At 46.6% G+C, this 22,850-nt stretch overlaps 1 protein-coding gene across 6 annotated transcripts in view; it reads left to right on the plus strand.

Annotated features, from left to right (window-relative positions):
* The window catches only part of RPTOR (regulatory associated protein of MTOR complex 1), a 415,958-nt gene that overhangs the window by 219,083 nt on the left and 174,025 nt on the right, over nt 1-22,850 (plus strand). For all 6 annotated transcript variants that reach the window (XM_024235062.3, XM_024235063.3, XM_054535892.2 and 3 more), the window contains one exon: nt 21,733-21,792. In XM_024235062.3, the coding sequence (XP_024090830.1) occupies nt 21,733-21,792 (60 nt within the window). The remainder of the gene's footprint in view (nt 1-21,732; nt 21,793-22,850) is intronic.

Consider the following 22,850-nt stretch of genomic DNA (forward strand, 5'->3'; position numbering starts at 1 on the left):
TTAACATAAAAGGAGCATTCAGAAAAGAATTAAGACTATGCAGTTCAGCCCACATTTGGGCTCCCATAGCTACTAAGTTATTCATGTAATCCTCGGAATTCAGCTTGGGTGAAATACTGCACGGGAAAGAGTGCTCAGCCCCTGGCCTCACTCCTGCCTGTCCCAGGCCTCCTCACTGTCCCTGTCTAATGGGAAGAAAGTCATTTGTTGTCTCCTATTTGATGTCATCATCACTGTGTTCCAAACTAGCTTCAGTACTTGTTTGAAATCATAGCTACTGAATGACTGACTTATATCACTATCGCACAGTGACCTGTTAACTGCTTATTTGCCTCTTTGTATCTTCTTATTAAACTTCTAGGCATTTTAGTGGCAGTTTGGCTTCTTGTTTGATTTATGTGCCTAAGCATGCTCATGCCTCCATATTTAATCAGCGACATTAGGTCACATTGCATGCAAAAACTGTTAGTGCATTCAGCTCCATATTTAATAGCAGGCATTCATGACCCTTTTGTAAATGAAAAAGCGATCATTTGATTTGTGCTAAACTGGGCAGCATATTGCGGAAGCCATTTTCATCCTCATTTTACTTGTGCCGAGATCGAATCGATAATGCCTCTTGATGGCATCATTGTTGGAACGCCAGAACCGTGCTGTCACGTAGACCTGTACAGAGGGTGGCATGTGTCCCACGCCAGAGCCATGCCATCACGTAGGCCTGTGTGGAGGGTGGCACGGTGTCCCACGCCAGAACCAAGCTGGCAAGTAGACCCATAAGGATGGTGGCGTGGTGTTGCCAGCCTTGTTGTAAAATGGTGTGAATTAATCCAGGAGACGTTAGCCTCTTCTTTGGTTTCTCGTTATTTGTACTGCTTAGTGAATGTTGTATATGTATATTCAGTACATAGAACAATTTAAACTGGATTCAGAAGCCATTTCAGTGCACTCTGAGACTGGGCATTAAACCTCGCTTTAAGTACTGTCACCACAGTCACTGAGAACAGCCCGAGTGCTGCTTATTTGCAGGTTGAAAGGACTCTGTGCAATGAGAACTTCTGAGTTCCCGTCCTGTCCCAGGTAGCCAGGAAACACCTAAGTCGTGAAGGTTATGAGACACGGTCCCTGTGCGCCAGGAGAAGAGGGTCTCCAGGGAGAGGTGCTCCCTGTCATCAGTGCTCTTCTTGGAGACAGAGGAGAGAGTAGGGACGCTCCTTCTGCTTGCCTTGGAGGCAGAGGCGGCATCACTGCTGTTGAGGTGTCCTCGTATCACCCCCTATGATGAGTGAAATTTCACCAGCGACAGGAGGTGGAGAAAGGCAATGTGAGGCACTCACCCTGACCTGCTCAGAGGCCTGAACGCATCTCGGCCAGCAGCCCAGTGTGGCATCTGAGGGAAGGATGGTGGCCAGGACACGAGAGGGAGGGCGGGGCCCGTGACCACGAAGCTCGGGCTGGGATTTCTTCTGTTGGCAGCGCCTTCTTTGTGGTATAGGTGCTCTGCAGCTGCAGGGCTGGCCTGGCCTGCAGAGCAGTCACACGGGGGTCTCCACCCTTGTCTCAGCCCACTAGTGCTGCTGCACAGGCCCCTGAAACAGGGTAATTTATGAAGAACAGAGTTATTTCTCCCGGTTCTGGAGGCTGGAAGTCCCAGGTCAAGGCATCGGTGGGTTTGGCGTCTGGTGAGAGCTGTTCTCTGCATTTGAGGTGGCGTCTTTTCCCGTGTCCTCCTGGGAGGACCGCTGCATCCTCACATAGCAGAAGGCAGAAGGCAGCAGAGGCTACGTTCCTCCAGCACCCCGCCTTAAATAAGGTTGCTAAAATCCATTCAGGATGGCGGAACCTTGGGATGTAACCGTCATCTAAAGCCCGCCTCTTAGCACCGTCACTTCGGTTCCTCAGATCCGACGAGAATTTTAGGAGGGACGTGCCTTCACAGCGTAGCGGCCCTCTGGGAAATGAAAGCCGGTTTGAGAAGACATGTTCGTAGCTCAGCAGCAGCGTGGTCCGGGCTCTCGTGAGGGAGGTGCCCAGGGCGTTTGGGGACACAGAGGAGCAAATTTCATCCAGCAGGGGCAGCTCACTGTGTGGGTGAGGCTTAGAACTGGGCATGGCGGTGGCTGTCAGATGGACATGCAGGTTCAGGATCCAGGTATGTCTGTCACCTACCATTCCTAACGGAGGACAACGACATCATCAGTTGTGAATACATCTTCTCTGTTACTGTTCAAGAAGCCATGCTGTTTGCATTCTGTAAGAGGAAAAACGCACCGCTGGTAGCGCCTTCAACCTGCGATTCCTACTTACCCACCTCAAAGGCTTCCTGTCTTCACTTTTGCTGTCCACAAGATCCCCACCTTCCAATCCACAAATGTTTGTACTCAAATTTCCCCATCAGAACCAGCAATAAAGCACAGAAAGCAGCTGACCTAAGCCCAGCGACCTCTTTGCTTAAATCGTGCATCTTCCCCTTAGACAGAGTGTCTGGTTTGCGCTGCTGTCGCCACTCAGCTTCTCCCAGCATACAGTGTGTGCTGTCTCTCCTGGCCTGGGGCAGCCCACTGCCTTCCTGCCATTCCAGCAGCTCTCCCAGAACCATCGAGATAATCGCTGACTGTCAATCCAGCAGCTCTCCCAGAACCATCGAGGTGATCGCTGCCTTCCGAGCTGTCAGCCTCACTGGCCTGTTCCTAATCCTTGCCACTAAAGAGTCCGCTGCAGAGCTGAAGTAAGAGACACCCGCTCCAGCACCTCCTCCCCCGCCCTGGGGTCTGTGGCTGCCTCTCTGAAGCTCCCACTCTCTGGCCATCTTCTCTTCCTGCACTTGGATGTTATGTTCTCCCACGGCTGTGTTCTTGGCCCAAATGGTGCTGGGTTGACCCCAGTCCAGCAGGGACCACCAGTGCTGTTCCCAACATGACTGGTTCCCCCGTCCCTCCCCCCACATGCCTGGACCCCCTTCCTCTCCCCCCACATGGCCTGTTCCCCTTCCCCTCCCCCCCACATGCCTGGTCCCCCACCCCCACCCTCCCTGCCCTTGCCTGGTCCTCAGTGCCTCCCTGAGGGGCAGCTGCCCCCGTTCTTCTGCGGCAGCTTCACCAGCCACACGGCTCATCCAATGGCTTGGACCTTGTTTCATTCACTAAAGCACCAGCTCTAGCACTGTGAGGTCATTATTGAGTTTGTGAGCAAAAATCTTCTTAAGGAACAGACTAATGTATATTTAATTTTCATTATGTATCAGGTACATATTAGACTTTTTGTTTCTTTTAATCTCAGTAATTCCTGTTTTATAGTTCCATTATCCTCATCGTGTAAGTGAAAGGTAAGTGATGGCAGCTGGACATCAAGGTGTGAACTCGCCCGGGGCTGTGCAGGGGCAGGGCCAGGGCTACGATTTGAACTGGGGTTTTCTGACCTGAGAGCTCTGCTCTTCATTACCTTCTGCCTCCTCCTCCTCACCACTTAAGTGGCTTCATGCATGCAGGGCTTCTAAAATGAGATTTTCTCAAAGAGCTGTGTGTCTGCAGGTGGAATGCGCTGGCACTGGGCTATTGGGAGGCACAGAGTTGTTCCTGGGTCTCTCCCACTGGAGAAAGCAGTGTGTTTGGCTGAGCCAGTGACACAGGGCTGCCCCGGAGCAGCACCACCACTCTTGGGACAGGCGGGCAGGCGCTGTTGATGTCCCTGGACGTTGTCGCTTCACCTGCAGTTTGTCACCAAAGCCCCGAGGGACTGTGGTAGAGACACAGCTAGTGGGAACTTTTCTGTTCCCACAGAGACTGCAGATGCAACAGTGTACTGCAGTTGCAGCTAAATCACACTCTGGTAAATAGCGCCTCTGGCAGTGGGTTTTAATATCCACGTTGGTTGTTGAAGCAGTATATTCTAGGGATGCCTGGGAAGATAGTCATTTAAAATGTCTCTGCTTTTTATAGGTCAGTTTTTCTTCTTCTTTCTCACTCCCTTGCCAATTGTTGGACTTGAAGTTTGTTGGAAAGGCCCTTTCTTTATTTTGATTTGTGCCTGTGCTTTGCTCCAAGGCAGGCCACTGGGGGCATTTTTTACACCAAGGACTTGGTTGGAACCGTTAACTGATGCCTGGCTGGTCTGTTTGTTTACAAGGCAGCCCGGCATCCTTGTTCTGAGCTGGCTGGCTCCTAGATGTTATTTGGATTTGCTTCCTCTGGCACCAGGCCCTCCTCCAGGCAGGCGCTTGGGCAGGCTGGTGGGACTGATGGGTAGCCTTGCTGGGGACGTGTAGTCACTGTGGCGCTGCCAGCAAACTGTTCTTTCTGGAAGAGGAATGCTTGGTGCCTGGTTGTGTTCAGTGTGTTCTGTTGTGCATCAGAGCTGTCGACCGCTTCTGATTCCCTCCAGACAGCTCCCGGTGGACACGCAGGGCTATGCGGCCTGCCCCGGGGGGTATGGTGCTGAATCCTGACAAAGGCCCTCTTCTCAGGCTGTCAGAAAGGACGAGGCTGAGTCAGGCTTTAATGTAAACCATCACTCCCTATTTTTCTGTTTCTTCGTTGAAAGAAGCACTGATCATTGTGTTCATTAGAAACATCTCAAGTTTTTAAAAGGCTCCTCTCCTGTTGGTGTGACTCGAGGACGCTGTGACATCCTGAGAAAGCGGGGACTCTGGGAGTCTGGACGTCAGCTGGTCCCGTCTCCACCCCCCTTAAGTTCTTGGTTCTCGACAGTGCCCGTGTGATGATGATGCTCACGCTCCCGTGTGACACAGACGGCACGGGAGCTGCACGGGAGAGTGCTTTGGAAGTGGAACCCGCAATGTAATGTAAGCTGTTGAGTATGAATTGTATCATATTTCACAGTCCACAGAGTATTCTCCCATATGGTGTCACATTTGCTCTTGCTAATAACCCAGGACTCGTCAAAGCAGATGTAGTGCATAAAACATCACTGTGTTACTGATGAGGTACCAGATGCTCCGCGTGCAGCCGTCCGGGGTGGACAGCTTCATTTATAGCAGAGCCAAACAGGAGCCTGGATCTTCTGATCCCAAATCCTGTATTATTTTCACTATTCCATGCTGCCTGCCTTCACCAATGTGAGCTGAAGTTATTACATGTTATCACTTTACCTGATACCGTGCCGTACTTTACACGAGAACCAGCTTCCCGTTGGGGACTTTACAGAGCTTTCAACAAGGACAGAATGGGGGCGACCCCTGGGAAGCTGTGTAAAGTAGCATTTGCGGCGCCACATCCTGCAGTGTTTCCTGAGGACTCACTGTGTGCAGGGGACCGTAAGATGCCACAGAGATATCAAGGAGGCTGCGGACACAGTGTCTGTCCTCAAGTCATTCATCATTCCCTTTCTCTGCCCCTCTGCCGTGGAAGGTTTTCAAGTAATTAAGCTGCTCGCTTTAAAATGCGGCTTTCCTCCACGGGCCGTGCCTGTGTGTAGTTGTGCTCTGGCAGTCTCTGCACCTTCCTCCCTCAGGCTCGTGGGCCTGTGTCTGTCCGTCTTCCACTGTCTTGCTGTCTGAATCTTCCTGGTGTAAGTCTGGCCCCTCAGCCACCCCACAAGCCTGGCCTGGGGCCAGGCTTCCAGCCGCTGCTTCAACCCAAAGGTGGAATACCTGTTTCCTGCGGTGGAGAAGATGGGAAAGCCTTTTCTGCAGGGCTTTTACTCCCGCTTTCTTCTTGTTTTCAGCCATTTTCTCTGTGCTGTTTTTCTCCTTTCTTCCTGAGACTTTCCTCTTTGACTTGTTCTTAGTCTTCTTTCTTTCTCTTTTGAACAGGTAGCAGTCTTGTTATGTTGCCCAGGATAGTCTCAAACTCCTGGCCTGAAACGATCCTCTCGCCTCAGCTTTCCAAAGTACTGAGACTGCAGGTGTCAGCCCCATACCCAGCCAGTCTTCTCTTTTCTTTACTTTGAGCTTAGGCTTCTTGAGTTGTTTTCTTCTTCTCAGATGCTTCAGGGGGTAGCTGAGCAATGTTGAAAATACTAAAGTGCAGCAGAAGCAAGGAGGCAGAGCCAGCCCTGGTTTCCCACCGATGATCAAATTTATTTTTAGCTCAGAAATACTGGCTTATGCCTAACCCATCAAGGGTGCAGCATTGTTGGGCATAGGGTGAAAAACAGACAGCCCCCACGTTTGGCTCTCAAACCACATAACCCAGAAATAGCCATCATTGTAAGAACCCCAGAGGGAGCCTTTGCTATCTTTTAATTTATTGCACAAATCATATTATAATAGTAAACAATGAAAAGGAAGAAATGAAAGAAAAATTACCCAGAATCCACTGTTTTTGCTATTCCATATTCTTCATACATTTGTCCATATATGCACATAATTTTACTTACTTGGAATTATATATATTTTGTATTGTTTTTAAATTTGAAGATCACTTATCATTTTATATTGCTACTGATATTTTCAAATTTAGTATTCCATAACATTTATAGACAGTATTACTTAATCATTTCCCTCTTGTAAAATTATAGTGCTTGCAAGGAGTTTTTTCCTGTTCATCTTTGCGGTACCTAGAACCTTTCCTTAGCTGGCCATGGTAGCTTGCAGCTGTAGTCTCAGTTACGTGGAAAGCTGAGATGGGAGGATCACTTGAGCCCAAGAGTTTAAAGTTATGATGAGCTATGATTGTGCCACTGTACTCTAGCCTAGCCTGGGCAACATAGCAAGACCCTATCTCTTAAAAAGCAAAGAACAACTCCAGTCAAAGCAATAGAGTGAGATATCTTTTGCCAAAATTCCTTTTTTTTTTTTTTTTTTTTTTTTTTTTGAGATGGAGTCTCACTCTTTCTTCCCAGGCTGGAGTGCGGTGGTGTGATCTCGGCTCACTGCAAGCTCTGCCTCCTGGATTCAAGCGATTCTCTTGCCTCAGACTCCCGAGTAGCTGGGACTATAGGTGTGCACCACAACGCCCAGCTAATTTTTGTATTTTTAGTAGAGATGGGGTTTCACCATGCTGGCTGGGCTGGTCTTGAACTCCTGACCTTGTGATCCGCCTGCCTCGGCCTCCCAAAGTGCTGGGATTGCAGGTGTGAGTCACTGTGCCTAGCCCTGCCAAACTTCTTTAATAAAAGGTTGCTCTAATTACACGGCCCCAAATCACACATATATGAAAGTGTCATTTTCAACACAACATTATTTTCAGAGAGAAAATGTTCCTTACTTTGCATATTGCAGGGGAAAGACTATATTCTGTAGGTCCTGTACATGACTGCAAGAAAGGACCAGTATTACAAGGCCAGAGACAGAGAAGGCCCCACAGTGACATCTGGACCAAATCTTTTTGGTGAACCCAAGTGCTGAGTTATTGATCAGAAAGTGAAGGGGGAGGCCGGGCGTGGTGGCTCACGCCTGTAATCCCAGCATTTTGGGAGGCCGAGGTGGGCAGATCACCTGAGGTCAGGAGTTCAAGACCATCCTGACCAACATGGTGAAACCCTGTCTCTACTAAAACAAAAATTAGCTGGGCGTGGTGGTGCACACCTGTAATCCCATCTACTGGGGAGGCTGAGGCAGGAGAATCACTTGAACCAGGGAGTCGGAGGTTGCAATGAGCCAAGATGGCATCATTGCACTCCAGCCTTGGCAACAGAGCAAGACTCTCTCAAAAAAAAAAAAAAAAAAAAGAAAGAAAAAAGCAAAGGGGGAGCGGAGGCCAGTGTGGGAGGAAGACACAGGAAAGGTCATTTGGATAGTAAAGATCACCTGGTTTCATGTTATTTCCAAATTTACTGATAATTTTAAATATGTGGTTGAAAACTATTACAAACTTAAATATTCAAGCAGGACCAGAGAAAGTGTCTCCGGTATGTCTTCATTCCAGCTGTCCTGCTGTGTGTGAAGTGGTATCTCACTGTTCTGCTTTGCATCTCCCTAATGACTAATGACGTTAGGCATCTTTTTATGGGCTTATTAGCCTTTGTTTTGTTTTGTTTTGTTTTGTTTTGTTTTTTTTGAGATGGAGTCCTTTGAGGTGGGAAGGTTTTTTTTTATTTTGGTAAAGTCCATCTTATCTATTTTGTTGTTGCTGTTACGTGTACTTTTAGTGTCATGTTTAAGAAACCATTGCTTAATCCAAGTTTATGAAGTTTGACACCTACGCTGACTTCCAGCACTTTTATAGGTTTAGCTATTACATTTAGGCCTTTGGTCCATTTTGAGTTAATTTTTGTAAATGGTGTGATGAAGTCTTAAATAAGCATAGCTTGGACTTTTGGATCTATTTTTAACTTTGAGAATGTTTTCTGCAGGAATGACAGAAATAGATGTATTGCTGGAGTGACTTTGGAATTGTATAAAGAAAAGGTGGATGCCAGAGGCTGAAGAGGGAAGGAGCTCTTTGCCTAGCAGGTTTCTGTGTAGCGAGCATCTGTGGCTGGGGTTAGTTAAAGTGTTATTTCATTATGCAGTTTATCAAATGGGAAAAGACAAAACCTAAGGGCATTTGTATCTACTCCATACCATAAAAGTTTGCCATTTTAGTTTGATCATATAACAACTCTGAAAAATATTGTTTTTCATGGATTAATCAAATTACCAACATTACTTTAAAATCACACCAAATCACTCTTTCTGTTCCACAAGATGCTAGGACCAGTGACATCTCTGATCTTGGGAGCAGCTATTAGGAGCCTGATGTTAATGACAGATAAAAATTGATGTCAGATAGAAAATTAACCTCCTTCAGGGTATGTGAAACTGCTTCCCCTAATCCTATGTTCTTCCTTAGCAAACCGAACGCAACCCAGGAGCTCTGAAGAAGGAAAATGATCAGCTGTTTATCTGCTTGGCACCTTTTGGAACAGTCATTTTCCCATCTCATTTGAAAGCAGCAGTAAGAAAAATCACAAAGAAATAGTCTTTCTAAAGTTTTCCTTCCATTTTAATTCTGTTGTGTTTTTCTTCATCACATTTTCCACACACCTCACACGATTAAAGAATGGTCATTCTGCGTTTCGAGGGGCCCAGGAGGGAGGATCACTTGAGACTAGGAGTTTGAGACCAGCCTGGGCAACATAGCAACACCCAGTCTGTATCAAACTTTCTTCAAAAAATTAGCCTGGTGTGGTGGTGCACCTGTGGTCCCAGCTTCTCGGGAGAAGGAGACAGGAGGATGACTAGAGCCCAGGAGTTCGCGACTGCCGTGAGCTGAGATCGTGCCACTGCACTCCAGCCCGCACGGCAGACTGGAGCAAGACCTGTTCTCTTAAAAGAATAAAATATTGATTGAGGATCAGGACAGTAAAATCACAAGACCTCAGAGAAAGAACAATTGTCGTGACACCTCATGTGCGGTGTCTGTGGCCATGGCGCCTGCGAGTGCGTTTTGCTCTTGGTTGTCTTGGTGGGAACCCGCGGCGCCTGCGAGTGCATTTTGCTCTTGGTTTTCTTGGAACCAAACATCTGTGTGCTGGTGTGGACTGGACATTGCCAGGTGTTTGGACCGTATCTTTGTGGCTTAGCACAAAACCAAGACATACAGTTTGTACCTGTCATAGTCACTGGAGAAGTCGTGCTGTTAATTGATACAGAAACACACCTGTGGGCTGAGATGCACCTTCTGAGCCCATGGCTGTCCTCAGCCTCATCACAGACCCCACGCTGAATGGTCCTGCGGGACTAGGCATGAGGGCTGGAGCTCATGTGTGCGCCCATAAGCTGGCTTTCCATTCGGTGGTATAAACTTCTGCCTATAAAAACACCAAAATTGTCCATAAGGTAAATGAAAATACGTCCCAGGACACTCTCACTGTCCTCCCATTGTCTGGTGTCTTGTTGCGGGCTCTGGCCCGGTCAACAGGCACTATTTTGTCCTGTGAAAGTGGGCGCCTCCGTGGCTTTCTGGGAGAACCGAAGAGAGAGACCTGCAGTCGGCGAGGAACTCCTTGGCGCAAGCAGCGTGTGGATTTCCTCATGCTTCTGCCGTGCCTACGTGCACTGACGTCGTCACAGGAGGGGGATAAGATTCCGTCGCAGTCGGAGTTTTCCTGTGTGAACATTGAAATGTGCAATTCCGTGACCGCAGGCACTGCCTCTCCCACACAGTGGGGTTCATCTGCTCGCGGAAGCCTCTTAAGGGCGATTGGGAGAGACCCTCAGTGGTGCATGTCTGGAGGCTGCTGACTTAGTGTCGAAACCGTAGACCAGGAACACAAGCAGATAAAAGCAGCAAGTGGGACAGATTGAACCAGCTCTTGACATAGTTTCCCACCCCCCAGCCAGTTCAGGAGTCCATGGACAAACTGTGTTTCAAGCATGTTGAACAACACAGTGTGCATTTCAAAGTTCATTGGAAAATCTATGTGAGTTCACCTGTTTGCCACCAGAATGCCAGGAGTGAGCTCCGTTCTCGGGGTGCTCCTCCTTAGCCCCCAGTTTTTGCGGTGGCTTAAGGCTCTGCAGGAGCCGGGGGTACCCAGGCTCCATTCCTTGGCCCGACTCCATGCTGCTGCAGCTCTCATCTGCTGTGGGAAACTCATTCCCTGTGGACATTTTCCACGCTTCTGGCTGGATTTCTGCTCAGTAGCCTTCAGCCAGCGGTGTTCTCATCGTGTCCCTCTGCTTCTATTAAGTTAGTGGGCACAGACACACGGCCCATAAAGCAGCTGGATCAAAAGTCTGGTTCTTATCAGACGACTTAATTGATAAAATGTCCCAATCACAAGAAGCTGAAATCCTGTTGTGCAATGAATTTCAGAATCATGTTCTGGGCACTTCAGTTTCCCTAAGTATAATTGGAGCCGTCGGTGGAGAAGAGCAGAAAGGGAGCGCTTAGGTGGTAGGAGGAAGGGGAGCAGCGAGAGACAGGGATGTACATGAAGTCTGTTTAACTTTAAATATTGGGTGCAGAAACCACCACGGTTTAAATGCTTAGGAAGACAACTGGATAGGCAGTGGTTTGTTTCTAGCCCAGATTCTGAACTCGTCTGTCCCGAAAAACAGCTGCTGACACCCTCTGACCATCAGAGGCGGTCCAGGCTAGAAGGGGGTTGGTGGAGGACATCTCGGCAGGGCTGCTGCACGCGGATGCTGTCTGGTCCGAGCAGAACAGTGACCTGCGATACATATACTTTTCATTTTTGCCGTTTATGCTATTTTTAGATTGTCTTTATTTTACATATTAGGAATTTGCATACACGTCAGGTGAGTTGTAAGAGTCACAGAGTAAGTTCCTTCTTAGCCTGTGGCAGGGTGGATCCTGCAGCTCCCTCCCCCCAGCACTCTCCCCCTCCGGGGGGAGGGGGGGCGCCTCACTCACACAGCCCTTCCGGCTCCCTTTCTTTTTATGAGCTTTCGCCTTACTTTGTTTTCCTCTTTTCTTCCTGATTTCCCTAATTGAGTTTGAGTCAGTGCATTGAGCGTGCTTTCTCAGTTGTCGGGGGTATACACTTGTGTGTGATTTTTGACGTGGTTAAGATGCACCAGGATCCTGTCTCCTCAGCCCACTGTGGTCTTTGGGTGCAGAGGAGGGTTCTTATGCCCAGCCACTTAGCCAGCTGGGTAGCCGGGGGTGAGTTTCAGAACCTTCTGAACCTCAACTGTCTCCCCTCCAGGACAGGAAGGATAATAACACACATCTAAGCTGGGAGGGTGATATTGTGCCCATAGTCTAAATCTTTCTCAAATCCTCCAGTGGCATTGCCGGGTGGCCTGAGCTAGGAGGAAGGGTGAGGACTTAGGCAGATGGAGGACTGTGCATTTCAGTTTTTTGTTGTAATTAATTTTTTTAACTGACAAGGTAACTTAGAGGGATTTTTTAAATTGGCAAATAGAATCTTCGGCTTTGCCTTCGGTTCCCTCATCTTAGGGTCAGCTCGTGGCTGCCACCCCAAGACAACACTTCCTTGCCGTGGCCGCCCCGCGGTTCCCTTCTTCTCAGAGGGTACCAAGGAGCTAGACCTGGTGCTGCCGAAAAGGAACTCGGTAAAAGATTTCAAGAGTTTTAATAGGAAGAACTTCCCAAGTCTCAAATACACAGAACTTGCTCAAAAAGGGCCCCTTCTTGTGGATATTTTCAAGAGTACATTTTGCCACGCTGTCTCGCGTGGGGCCTCTGCAGCAGCTGAGATGTTTGGCAGTTTCTTCAAGACTTGGAGTAAAACCTCGCCTGAGATCGAATCTAAATAGACTGGGCTTGGACCGCCCATTTGACTAAATTTCGATCCCAACTCTAGCTTTCAGAAACCTCCTTATAGGGAGAGGCCTATTGCTATGGGAAGATGAGAGAAATTAATGTCTGCGTTATTCCAGCAAAGCCCCTGCACGGAGCTCTTCTCTCCTTTGTACTTTGGAAGAGAGTCAGGGCTTGGCTTTTGGTCACCAGGCGTGCAGCCATGTCAGAGCTCTGGAGCCACCTCGGTTTTGTTCCTGTCACGGGGATTGACTGATTCTAAAATGATCTACGTGAGGCGGCCCTGGAGCCTACAGCAGCACTGTTCCCGCAGCGTATCGCTATCCTGTGTTTCACGTAGGGTCAGCTCTTCAGGGGTTGTCAGCCTTTGGCACTGCTGCAGCGCCCTCCTGACCCTGTTTGCGGAGGCAGCAGCTGGTTTCTGGCTGGCCAGTGTTTGCTCCACCCTGTGAACGCGCGTGGAAATTGACACAATGGACTCTGGGATGTAGGGGAAGGCTGGGGGATCAAGGGCATGGCTTCTTTATATAGAAAGAACAAGTCAGATGGCAGGAAAGATATATAATGGTGAGTCATTTAAGTATTGGTTCTTTGTAATTTAAAAGAATCACTTTTTTTTTTTTTTTTTTTTTTTTAAGAACTGAGTTTTATGGGTTTGCCACAAGGCCATCCTACATCCCAGACAAGAATAAGAATAGGTGAGGACCCAGCAGTCGCATGTGAAAATAAACAGTGTATTTAGCGGGAAACGCCCTCTTGCAGCCATCAGGCACTGTTTTCCCTTGATCCTGGAACATCTTGGTTTCCGGGGATCGCAGCCCCAGCCGTTGCCCCATAGCTGTTCCTCAGCACCGCAGTGGTGGAAGCCCTGTGCTGAATTAGAACCGAGCAGCCCTGGCTCTCAAGGGGGCATGGGGTGAGAGGACCAGAGTTCTGCAGGCATTTTCACATGAGAAACTCCAGTCCTCTGTGGCTGTCCCACTTCCTGACTCAGCCTGGCTTCCTTCAGGCAGCCTGAGTGTTGTTCCCATCTGAGCTCTGTCGGTATCAACACAGTCCATGTTATTGATGGTTTCTTAGGTAAAAACACGTTAAGATTTGAATCGGGCCAAGGAGCATGGAGAATCTAAAGCTGTCGCAAACAAGCTGGCTGTAAATGGGCTCCTCCAGGGCAAGACACACCCCAGAGCTACTGGGGGAAGTGGAAGCTTGCTGTGTGTTCTGTGTGTGTTTCCTGTGGTTGATGGTCATGAGTGTTGCCTCCGTGGAAGAGGTTTACCTTTTTAGGAAAGAGTTGGTTTTCTGCTTTTGCAAATTTGTGCCAACTGTTGATCATCTCAAGGACAGTGGAGAAGGGACAGGCAAGGAGCCTCCCTTTCAGTCTTGGCATTCTTCGAAAATAGAAGGTGGCTTCCTTAAATGATTTCCCAACTTGACTCATCAATGTAGGAATGCCTGTGTTGACACTCTCTTCCCCGTCTCTCTCTCCATCTCTGTCCCCATCCCTTTTTTTATTATAGGACAGTTTTCAACCATTCTGTGAAACAGTTGAGAGGATGATAAAGTGAACCCTGTATATATTAAATCACCTACATTTTACAATTATTTGCTCTGTTGTTTTGTTTTTATGGGTATGTTTGCTAAATTACAGACATCATGATGTTTTACCACCCAAATACTTAATCATTTCTTTTTTAAAAAACTGACATTTTCCTTATAACCAAATTATCTTAACTTTTTAATGTCTTCTGAACCCAAATGGCAGAGCCCTTGCCATTAGCCTTGTTCCCATGGAAGGTGTTTTCCATTGCCGGCCAGGCTCATGCATCCAGCAGGCGCCTAAGGGGCTCCTCCAATATCCAGCCAGCTCTGACAATGGGGCTGTAGCCCAGAACAAAGCAGGTGAGATAGGCTCATTATGTTGGTTGGCAGAAAGCTCAGAAGAGGTGTTCATCTGTATTTCTCTTACTAATGGAATAATTGTTTTTCCTTTTTGCTAGCTTGCTTTTCTAGCACGGAGGGCAACTATGAAATAGCAAACTCTTGCACTTAATTTGTATCTTGTCCTGCTTACTGGCCTAGAAGCTCCTAAATAGAGTAAACTTTTCTGTACATTACAAAGTGCAGCTGTGTAACGTTCGCAAGTTAGGAAAGTCACTTCTACTTGGTTTTCTTCTAATAATACTAAAAGGCATACTTTTTTTTTTAAGGGAAAGGATCTCACTGTCGCCCAGGCTAGAGTGCAGTGGCATGATCATAGCTCACTGCAGCCTTAACCTCTTGAGCTCAAACGATCCTCCTGCCTCAGTCTCCCAAGTCCTCGGACCATGCCCAGCTAACTTATTTGTAGAGATTGGGACTCAAGTGTGCTGTCCATGCTGGTCTCACACTCCTGTCCTTAAGTGATCCTCCTGCCTTGGGCTCCCAGAGCGCTGGAATTACAGGCATGAGCCAAAAAAAAAAAAAACATACTTTTAAATTTAGTTACAAATATTGCATGATTTGGCACATTAATTTCATGTGGGGATGTTTAGTTCTTTGGGGTTTTTTTTAACCTGCTGGACTAAATGAAATGCTGAGAGTTGAAGACATTGGCTTATTTTCCTTTTTTTTTTTTTTTTTTTGAGATGGAGTTTCACTCTTGTTGCCCAGGCTGGAGTGCAATGGCACAAACTCGGATCACTGTAACCTCCGCCTTCTGGGTTCAAGCAATTCTCCTGCCTCAGCCTCCCGAGTAGCTGGGATTATAGGCACCTGCCACCCTGCCCAGCTAATTTTTGTATTTTTAGTAGAAATGGGGTTTCACCTTGTTGGCCAGGCTGGTCTTGAACTCCTGACCTCAGGTGATCTGCCTGCCTCAGCCTCCCAAATTGCTGGGATTACAGGCATGAGCCACTGTGCCTGGCCTATTTTACTTTTTTTTTGAGACAGAGTTTTGCTCTTTTTGCCCAGGCTGGAGTGCAGTGGCGCAATCTCGGCTCACTGCAACCTCCGCCTCCCGAGTTCAAGTGATTCTCCTGCCTCAGCCTCCTGAGTAACTGGGATTACAGGTGTCCGCCACCATGCCTGGCTAATGCTGGTTTTGTTGTTGTTGTTTGTTTGTTTGTTTAGTAGAGACAGGGTTTCTCCATGTTGGTCAGGCCGGTCTCGAACTCCCAACCTCAGGTGATCCTCCCGCCTTGGCCTCCCAAAGTGCTATTTTACTTTTAATTGTGTATTTATTGCCACTTTGAGCTATATTTGCAAATTCCTCTTGTGAAAAAGAATATTTAAAACCAGCCACCTCCAGCAGTTTGCTATATCTCTGTATGACTAGGTTAAAATGCACAAGTCTGTGAAAGCTTCAGTGACACCTTCATCGTGTAAATTCTAGAGACTTCACGTGCCAGCCAAGGTGAAGTAAGCCACCTACAGCCTCTCTGTCCCGCTCATTACCACGAAAAGCTCTGGTCAGGATACAGAAAAGCAACTACCAAAGACTAAAAATGAGCAGGGATATTAGGGACTGGAATCAAAGTCAGATAAAATATAGTGATGAATCTCTAAATGTAAAACATTTTATTTGGGAAGCAAGATTTACAGTTGAAGGCCTACAGGCAGACCAGGTGGTCTTCAGTATATCTTGATGAACAAATAAAAGGTTGGCAGTTTTATAAAGAGGAGAAATATTTCATGCTGCTCTTTGAGAAGGTTCTTTGGCACTAGTAAGGTTTTGGGGAGCTGGCAAGTTCCGACTGGTGAGTGGGTGAAATTAGTCTTCGAGTCACAGCAGGTTGTATCAGTCGCCATTAGTTAAAACTGGTTTCAAGTGACAGCAGGCAATTTCAGCGTCCAGGCTGGCAGAGAACTACGTTCCCGGAGGAATGTTTTGTGGCCCAAGTGCTTTCCCCTGGCCCCTTGACTCTGACTGAGTTGGGTATGACAAGAATGACCCAGTTTGTATGATCAGCTCTCACAGTGACAATGACAGTCATGATGGGGATGTGTTTTGAGGGCCTTTTCCTCTCCTTTGCTGAGGAACTGCACAGGGAATGCTGATGGCAAGACCTCCAGGGAAGCTACTTATGTCTTCACCACTAGAGAAGGGGGGACTCTGCATGTTGGCGAGAGCAGGAGGGTGCCACACTCCAGCACATCGTGTGTTCACCTTCTAACCGGGAAGCTCTCCTTGTTCAGGAGTTTTCATAGAGCGTCCGTCCATAGGGAGAGGAGTGGCTAGGTGGGGTGGGTGGTGGTGTCCTGGAACCGGTCCCCCAGGGGTACCCAGGTATGACCGAATATGCACGGTCCAAGTCCTGAAGGTCATAGCAGAGGCCGCTTCTGCGCAGTGGGGTGGGAGAGTGAAAGTTAGACTGACGCACTTTTGTGTGACACATGTCTGTATGATTTGGGTTTTTATAGTGACCGCCATTTGCTTTTATTCTAAAATAAATCAGCATGATTCAGTGTTGTGTAAAAGATAAATATGAAAATGCTAAGCTATCTCAACATGGTGGGTTTATACAGATTTTTCACTTTTTTATGGTAAATACATGTGGGTTTTTTTTTAATTAGGAAACAAAGGAATTTTCATTCTCAAAAATGAAAACAGCATTCAATAGTTATTTGTGTGATACTTGACAAGGTTACCGAGCTGAACATTAATTTGTTCTTCATTGTTAAAAGAAAACTCTAGACAAATTAAATGTAACAGAGTTTAGTTGAGCAAAGAACCATTCTTGAATCAGGCAGCCCCAGAACCAGAGTAGGTTCAGAGCGACTCCGGCACTGCCATGTGGCTGGATATCATTCATGGGCAGAAAGGAAAGTGACTCCGGAGAATGGAAGAGCCACAGCAGCTGGATTGGCTACCGCAGGGGGTCTGCCTTGCTTGAGCCCAGTTTGAACAGTTGGCTGCCTGTGGTAATCTGAGACTCAGCTGCCTGTCACCAGATCAGGCTGTTTATACATCAGGTTGGGTGACAGTTCACCACGTATATGGAACCATTAGGCCAAACATAAAACATGTACGGAGGCAGCCTTTAGGCTAAACTTAATTTAGCATCTTAAAAATCTCGAAGCCACTTGTTTGCGTACCCAGCCTGGATCAGTCATAATTCTTGCTTCATGCCACACTCATCACTAATCCATATTTGACCTCCTTTTAAGTAGTTAATTAACAGGTATTTTTATAGCATAATGGGTTTCCTCAAACCACCACCCAACCAAAACCCAGCCCTTGATGATGACCTGCACGCACCACACAGGCCCCTTGATGCGCACCCACCTGCTGCCCCCGCCCCGTGACCACCGCCCTGAGTGCCGGGCTCATCATCCCTTCCATGCCCTTTCTACATTGCTACTGTGCATCTATGTGCATTCATTAAGATCATTACTTCTCTTTTAGATTTTAAATTGATTAAAGGCTTTAGTGTGATTTTGAGGACTCTTTTAAAAAAATACTTTTGGTTGGAATGTGGACGTTTCCCACTTAGCATTGTGTTGCTAGTGTTCCTCCATATTGATGTGTGTTTAGCCAGAGTACCCCCCTCTAACTGCCTGTAACATTCCACTCTGCGAATATGCCACACTGTGTGCCCCTGCTCCTCCTTAATGGACACTTGAGCTTTTCCAGCTTCTTCCCTTATTTGTTTGTTTTGCTTTGCTTTGGTGTACTGTATTTTTGCTATTACCAACAGTGATACTTTGAACATTCTTTTCTGTGTGTTCTTTTGAACACATGCAAGAATTTCATATATATTGAAAAGCAGAGTTGCCGGATCATAGTGTATAGGAACGTTCAGTTTTAAGGGATCATGGTAAGGTGCTTCCCAGTGGTTGTGCCATTTTACACTCCAGCAATGGTGATGGAGACACCCTATGATCCACACCCTTTCTAGTTCTTGGCATTGCCATTCTTGTACATTTTTGCTGAGTAGGTTTAGAGTGATATCTCGTGTAGCCTTGATTTGCGTTTCTCTGTTATCGCATGATGTTGAACATTTCCTCATGTTCAGTGGCCATAGTTATGTCCTCATCTTTGAGATGTCTGTTCATCCATTTTTCTATTGGATTGTTAATGCTCTTGTGGATTTATATCTAGGTTTTCAATCCTGGTTATGATGGATATTGCCCCCATCTTTTTTCTTTTCATTTTAAGATGACTACAAATGTTACCAAGTTTATGTGTCATCATTACTTCATAGATCTCCTTCAGGGTCTCTTGGAGTTTGCTCCCCTCTAACTTTAGCTTGTCATCTGAAAGTGTCTTCCTCATGAGTCTTTTTGTGACAAGTCTTGTGAGGCCATATGTGCCTCTGAGAGTATTTTTGTCATGCTCACACATTTGAATGACAGTTTGGCTGGATACAAAATTCTAGGTTTTAACTTCCTTTTCTTCAGTAAATTAAAAACACCAGCTGGGGGTGGTGGCTTACACCTGTAATCCCAGCACTTTGGGAGGCTGAGGCGGGTGGATCACCTGAGTTCAGGAGTTCGAGACCAGCCTGACCAACATGGCGAAACCCCACGTTTACTAAAAATATAAAATTAGCCAGGCATGGTGGTGGGAGCCTGTAATCCCAGCTACTCAGGAGGCTGAGGCAGGAGAATCACTTGAACCCAGGAGACAGAGGTTGCCGTGAGCCAAGATCACACCAATGCACTCCAGCCTGGGTGACAGAGCGAGACTCTGTCTCAAAAATAAATGAAATAAATAAATAAAAATAAAAACACTACTCCATTGTCTTCCTGCATCCTGTGTTAATCTGGTTCTTGTTTCTTTGAATGTGATCTGCTCTTTGTTTCTGGAAGCTTTGTATGTATTTTCATTGTCTTTTTAATATTCTTGATCTTCGCTATGATGTACCTAATTTATGATGTTCTTCCTCTGTATAATATATCATAATACCTCACAGAATGTGACGATTAAAAAACTCAGTATAAAAAACATAGAACAGTGGTCGCCAAATAATAAGCACTAAATAAGCAACAGCTGTGTTACATTATTATATTCAGCTTTGTGGGTTTTTTTGAGCCATTTTTATTACCTCTGCCTTTGCCTACTCTTTGACCTTTCATTGCTCAGCAACACTCTAATGTAGGTGAATGAAAGAAATCGTATAAAATGTGAAACCAGTTGTTAGCAATTCTGGTATAAAGAGAATCTACATTTTTGGCTAAAATGAAGTTTGCATACTATCAGTGACTGATTTATCCATGCTACTCTTATTCGTATAGCCATGCTATAATAAAGTTGCATGATATTCCCATTTTAATTTTTTATTTAAGGGAACATTATATTTTCACTGAATTTATAATAATGCTTATCTCCCAGCCAATAATTATTTTTATAATGTTTAAGTCTCTGTCTACTAATTCCAATATCTGGCCAACTATGAATCTGTTTTTATTGACTGTTTTTTCTCTTGATTTTAGATAGTATACTATCTGTTGTGGATGAGGCATTGTAGACATTCTAGATTCTGTTATTTTCTTTTGGGCAGTTATACTGATCTTGTAGAGGCTTGGTTATAGGACTAGGCTCTTTTGGCTTTGATCTTAGTTCTAAGATGTGGTTTGTAATCCCTCTGAGTGTCCATGTCCTCAGATGTGATCAAGCCCTGTAATTTGGCAGGACCTGATCTCCTCTGTCTTCACAGTGGCAAGCAGATGTCAAAATCTCTACTCTGCATTTTCAACCTTCCTGCTGTCCTCGACGGGGTTCCTGGGAATATTATCCTGTGTGCGTGCCCTTCAGGAGCCAGCCTCCGACTCAGGGAAGGTTTACATGCGGGTTTTGGCTCCCTTCTTCCTAGGGCTTTTGCCTGCAATATCCTGGCAGCCTTGAGCGTGGTCTCAGCCCAGTAAGGCTGCTGCCTTTCAGTTGCATGCTATCCCCCACATGATGTGTGAGTGAGGAGCACCCTTGGGAAAAGCCAGATGAAGGTGATTCATGCAGAGTTATTCTCATTTTCTAAGGGTTACGGCCCTTCCATTTCCTGCCTTCCTGCCTGCGTTTGTTTGTTGTTCAGAATTTTCAAATGGCTTTTTAATATTTTGTCCAGAGCTGATCATTATTGGCAAAAGGATTAGTCTGATATAAGTGATTCCGTCATTACTGGACTCTAGAAATCCCAATCAATAAGTACGTTATGGATAAAAAGACAAAGTAGCATGGTTCGCATAGGACTCAGATTTGAAAATGCATTTCCTGTAGATCATTTTTATCCACGGAGAAATTCTGGTTTGCCTGGGACCACCGTAGGAGCTGCATGTGTCTGCGCTGGTGCAGAGGTGTCTGGGCATGGCCGAGGAGAGCATCTGCAAGTGAAGCCAGCAGAGGAGACCACTCAGAGTGGCACTGACTGGCTCAGGGAAGCATCGGGGCCACACGGGGCACTTCACGCTGTGGGAAAGGGCTGCTCTCTAGCTTCAGGCAAACGTGGGCCTCACTTTTATTTTCTTAGCTCTTTAAACGATAAAACACTGACTACTGCAGCCACAACCAAGAATATAACTTCCTCTCTGCTGGTTGAGCCAGGTATCACTTCTTGAGAGAGTGAGCGTGGCTGGCAGCCGTGCATGGGGTCCAGGATAACCAAATCAGCCTCCCCTCGCCCTGCAGAGCTGCAGAAGTGAGACTGTCGTCACAGCCCTGGCTCGTTGTCTTCCTGGTCCTCTGTGTCTTTTTCTCCCATTTCCTGTCCCACTGCTATGGGTGCCCTCCTGGGTCCGCCATCCCTCATAGAGGAGTCACTTCCACGTCTCTCCCGAGCGTGTCTGACCCTTGCACTGTGCCCTCCCCTGGGCCACTGTCCTTCTCCAGGCTTCTGCCATCGCTCACTTCCAGCCAACAGTCCACGAGTGTGTTTTGGAGATGTGCATACTTGCTCTACACCCGCCATTATGTTTTTAAGGGGTGTTATTTGTTCTTAATTTTAAAAGTAGGTGAATTAAACATTTTGCATTTCTCCTATTAAAAATACCGCATTGCCTTTTTACTCTGCTGCCTTGATTCTGCCCCACTGTATGTCAGTAGCCCGGATGGGAGGAGAGATGCTTTCCTACCTCCTGTTGGCGCCACATTAGAGAAAGCCTGTCCGGCTCCACACGCGCTCCTAAGGATGGACTTGCCTCACACATGAAGCCAGCTCTGACCTGTAGGATTTTATGATTATGAACATGATAAAATTGAATTTGCATTTCTTTTGTGTGCCTTGAGGCTACTCATTTATTCTCCTCCAGCAGTCTCTCCAGCTCACTTCCTTAAGAAGGAAAGAAGTGGCAGGTCCAGTCCACTGCGGCATCTCGTTTGGAGACTGAGCTTTATTAAGCATCTTGGCACTCCTCTCCAGGGACCAGGCTTCATGTGGCTGCAAACGGCTTCTCTCCTTTCTCCTGACAACTTACTGTGGCAGCTCTGTAGTCTCGCGCCTTGACAGGATGGCAATGAGATTTTCTTTACAAATCTAAAAGCTGCCGAATTAATGAAATCTGAGTGTACTTGTTCACCTGGTAGTCCCTGTCCCCACCTTTAACTCTTTCATTTTTCTGCAGGCCTGTTAGATTTCCTGGGTGACTGTTCCATTCGTGCCGTTCACATTCTTTTCTTTCTCTGCAGGTTTTGCATGCAGAAATGTGTCAGTCTGGTGCCTGGCGTCACACTGGATTTGATAGAAAAGTAAGTAGGATTTTTAAGCTCTTGTGGCTCTCTGGATCTGATGAGTTTCTTTTCCTTTTTGAAGGCTCTTGCTTCTCAGAAGTACTTTCTATCAACATGGCATGTTCCCTTTCATGTGGCTGTGTTCTTTTGTTCTCTGATTAAGGCTGTGTTTGCGATTGTCACACTGGGGCTTAGTGCAGGAGATAACCAAACATGGGCCATATGAAAGAAAAATAATAAAAAGCTGAATTCCTTTGAACATTTAAAAAGTCTGCAGACTTCAAGCCAAAGCAAGAACATACCACTTCGCATACAAATCATTTCTGCTGCCACTGAAATGATAGCTAGATCATAGCCAGCTCTTACCTTATTTTCTGAAACTGTTCCTTCAATATTCTGTAACTTTCCATCCCCTCCCCACCTGTCTCCATCCAGTTTCCATTTTACTATCTCAGGACAAACCGATTTCAGAACCTGAGCGATGAAGTGACGGGGTTTAGTCAGGCCTCCTATGAAGAGTCAATGGCACTTGCCTCCCGTAATCCTTTCGGTCCCATTGGCCAACCCGTCTGTCCCTCACGTGATCTCTTTGGATGTGAAGTGGTGTCTCAGGACCTGGAGCGTGGCCTGCAATGCCTTGTTCTGTTTGTTTGTGCATCGGATTCATCGTGACTCATCCTGAGTCATCCAGGCAGTATGGAAGAAGTTTGGAGTTATTTTAAACCCTTTGGCTCAGAACCCCATTCCTTCTAGAATTAACATGCAAGATAATTGTTTTCTATATCTTAATATACAAAGTTATATCTTAATATTAGGGCATGAATTCACTAAATTAGGCAGGAAAAGCAACCCCACTTCCAAGTTTCTCTTGTAAAAACGTACTTGCCTTGTGTATCAGGGGAAAAATACAAGAATATTATGTGTAAACGTTCACGAGGGCACAGTGAGCTCTGTCGTGGTTCACTCCCACCGTGGAAGGTGGCTGTGTGGCCGATAGGAAGGCTGGGGAAGCGACACTGGTCCTGATGTGGAGTGGTCTACCAGATGTGCTAAGTGAGCAGTCCTCAGCATGGGTA

This window comes from Pongo abelii, chromosome 19 (assembly GCF_028885655.2).
Source record: "Pongo abelii isolate AG06213 chromosome 19, NHGRI_mPonAbe1-v2.0_pri, whole genome shotgun sequence".
NCBI lineage: Eukaryota > Metazoa > Chordata > Mammalia > Primates > Hominidae > Pongo > Pongo abelii.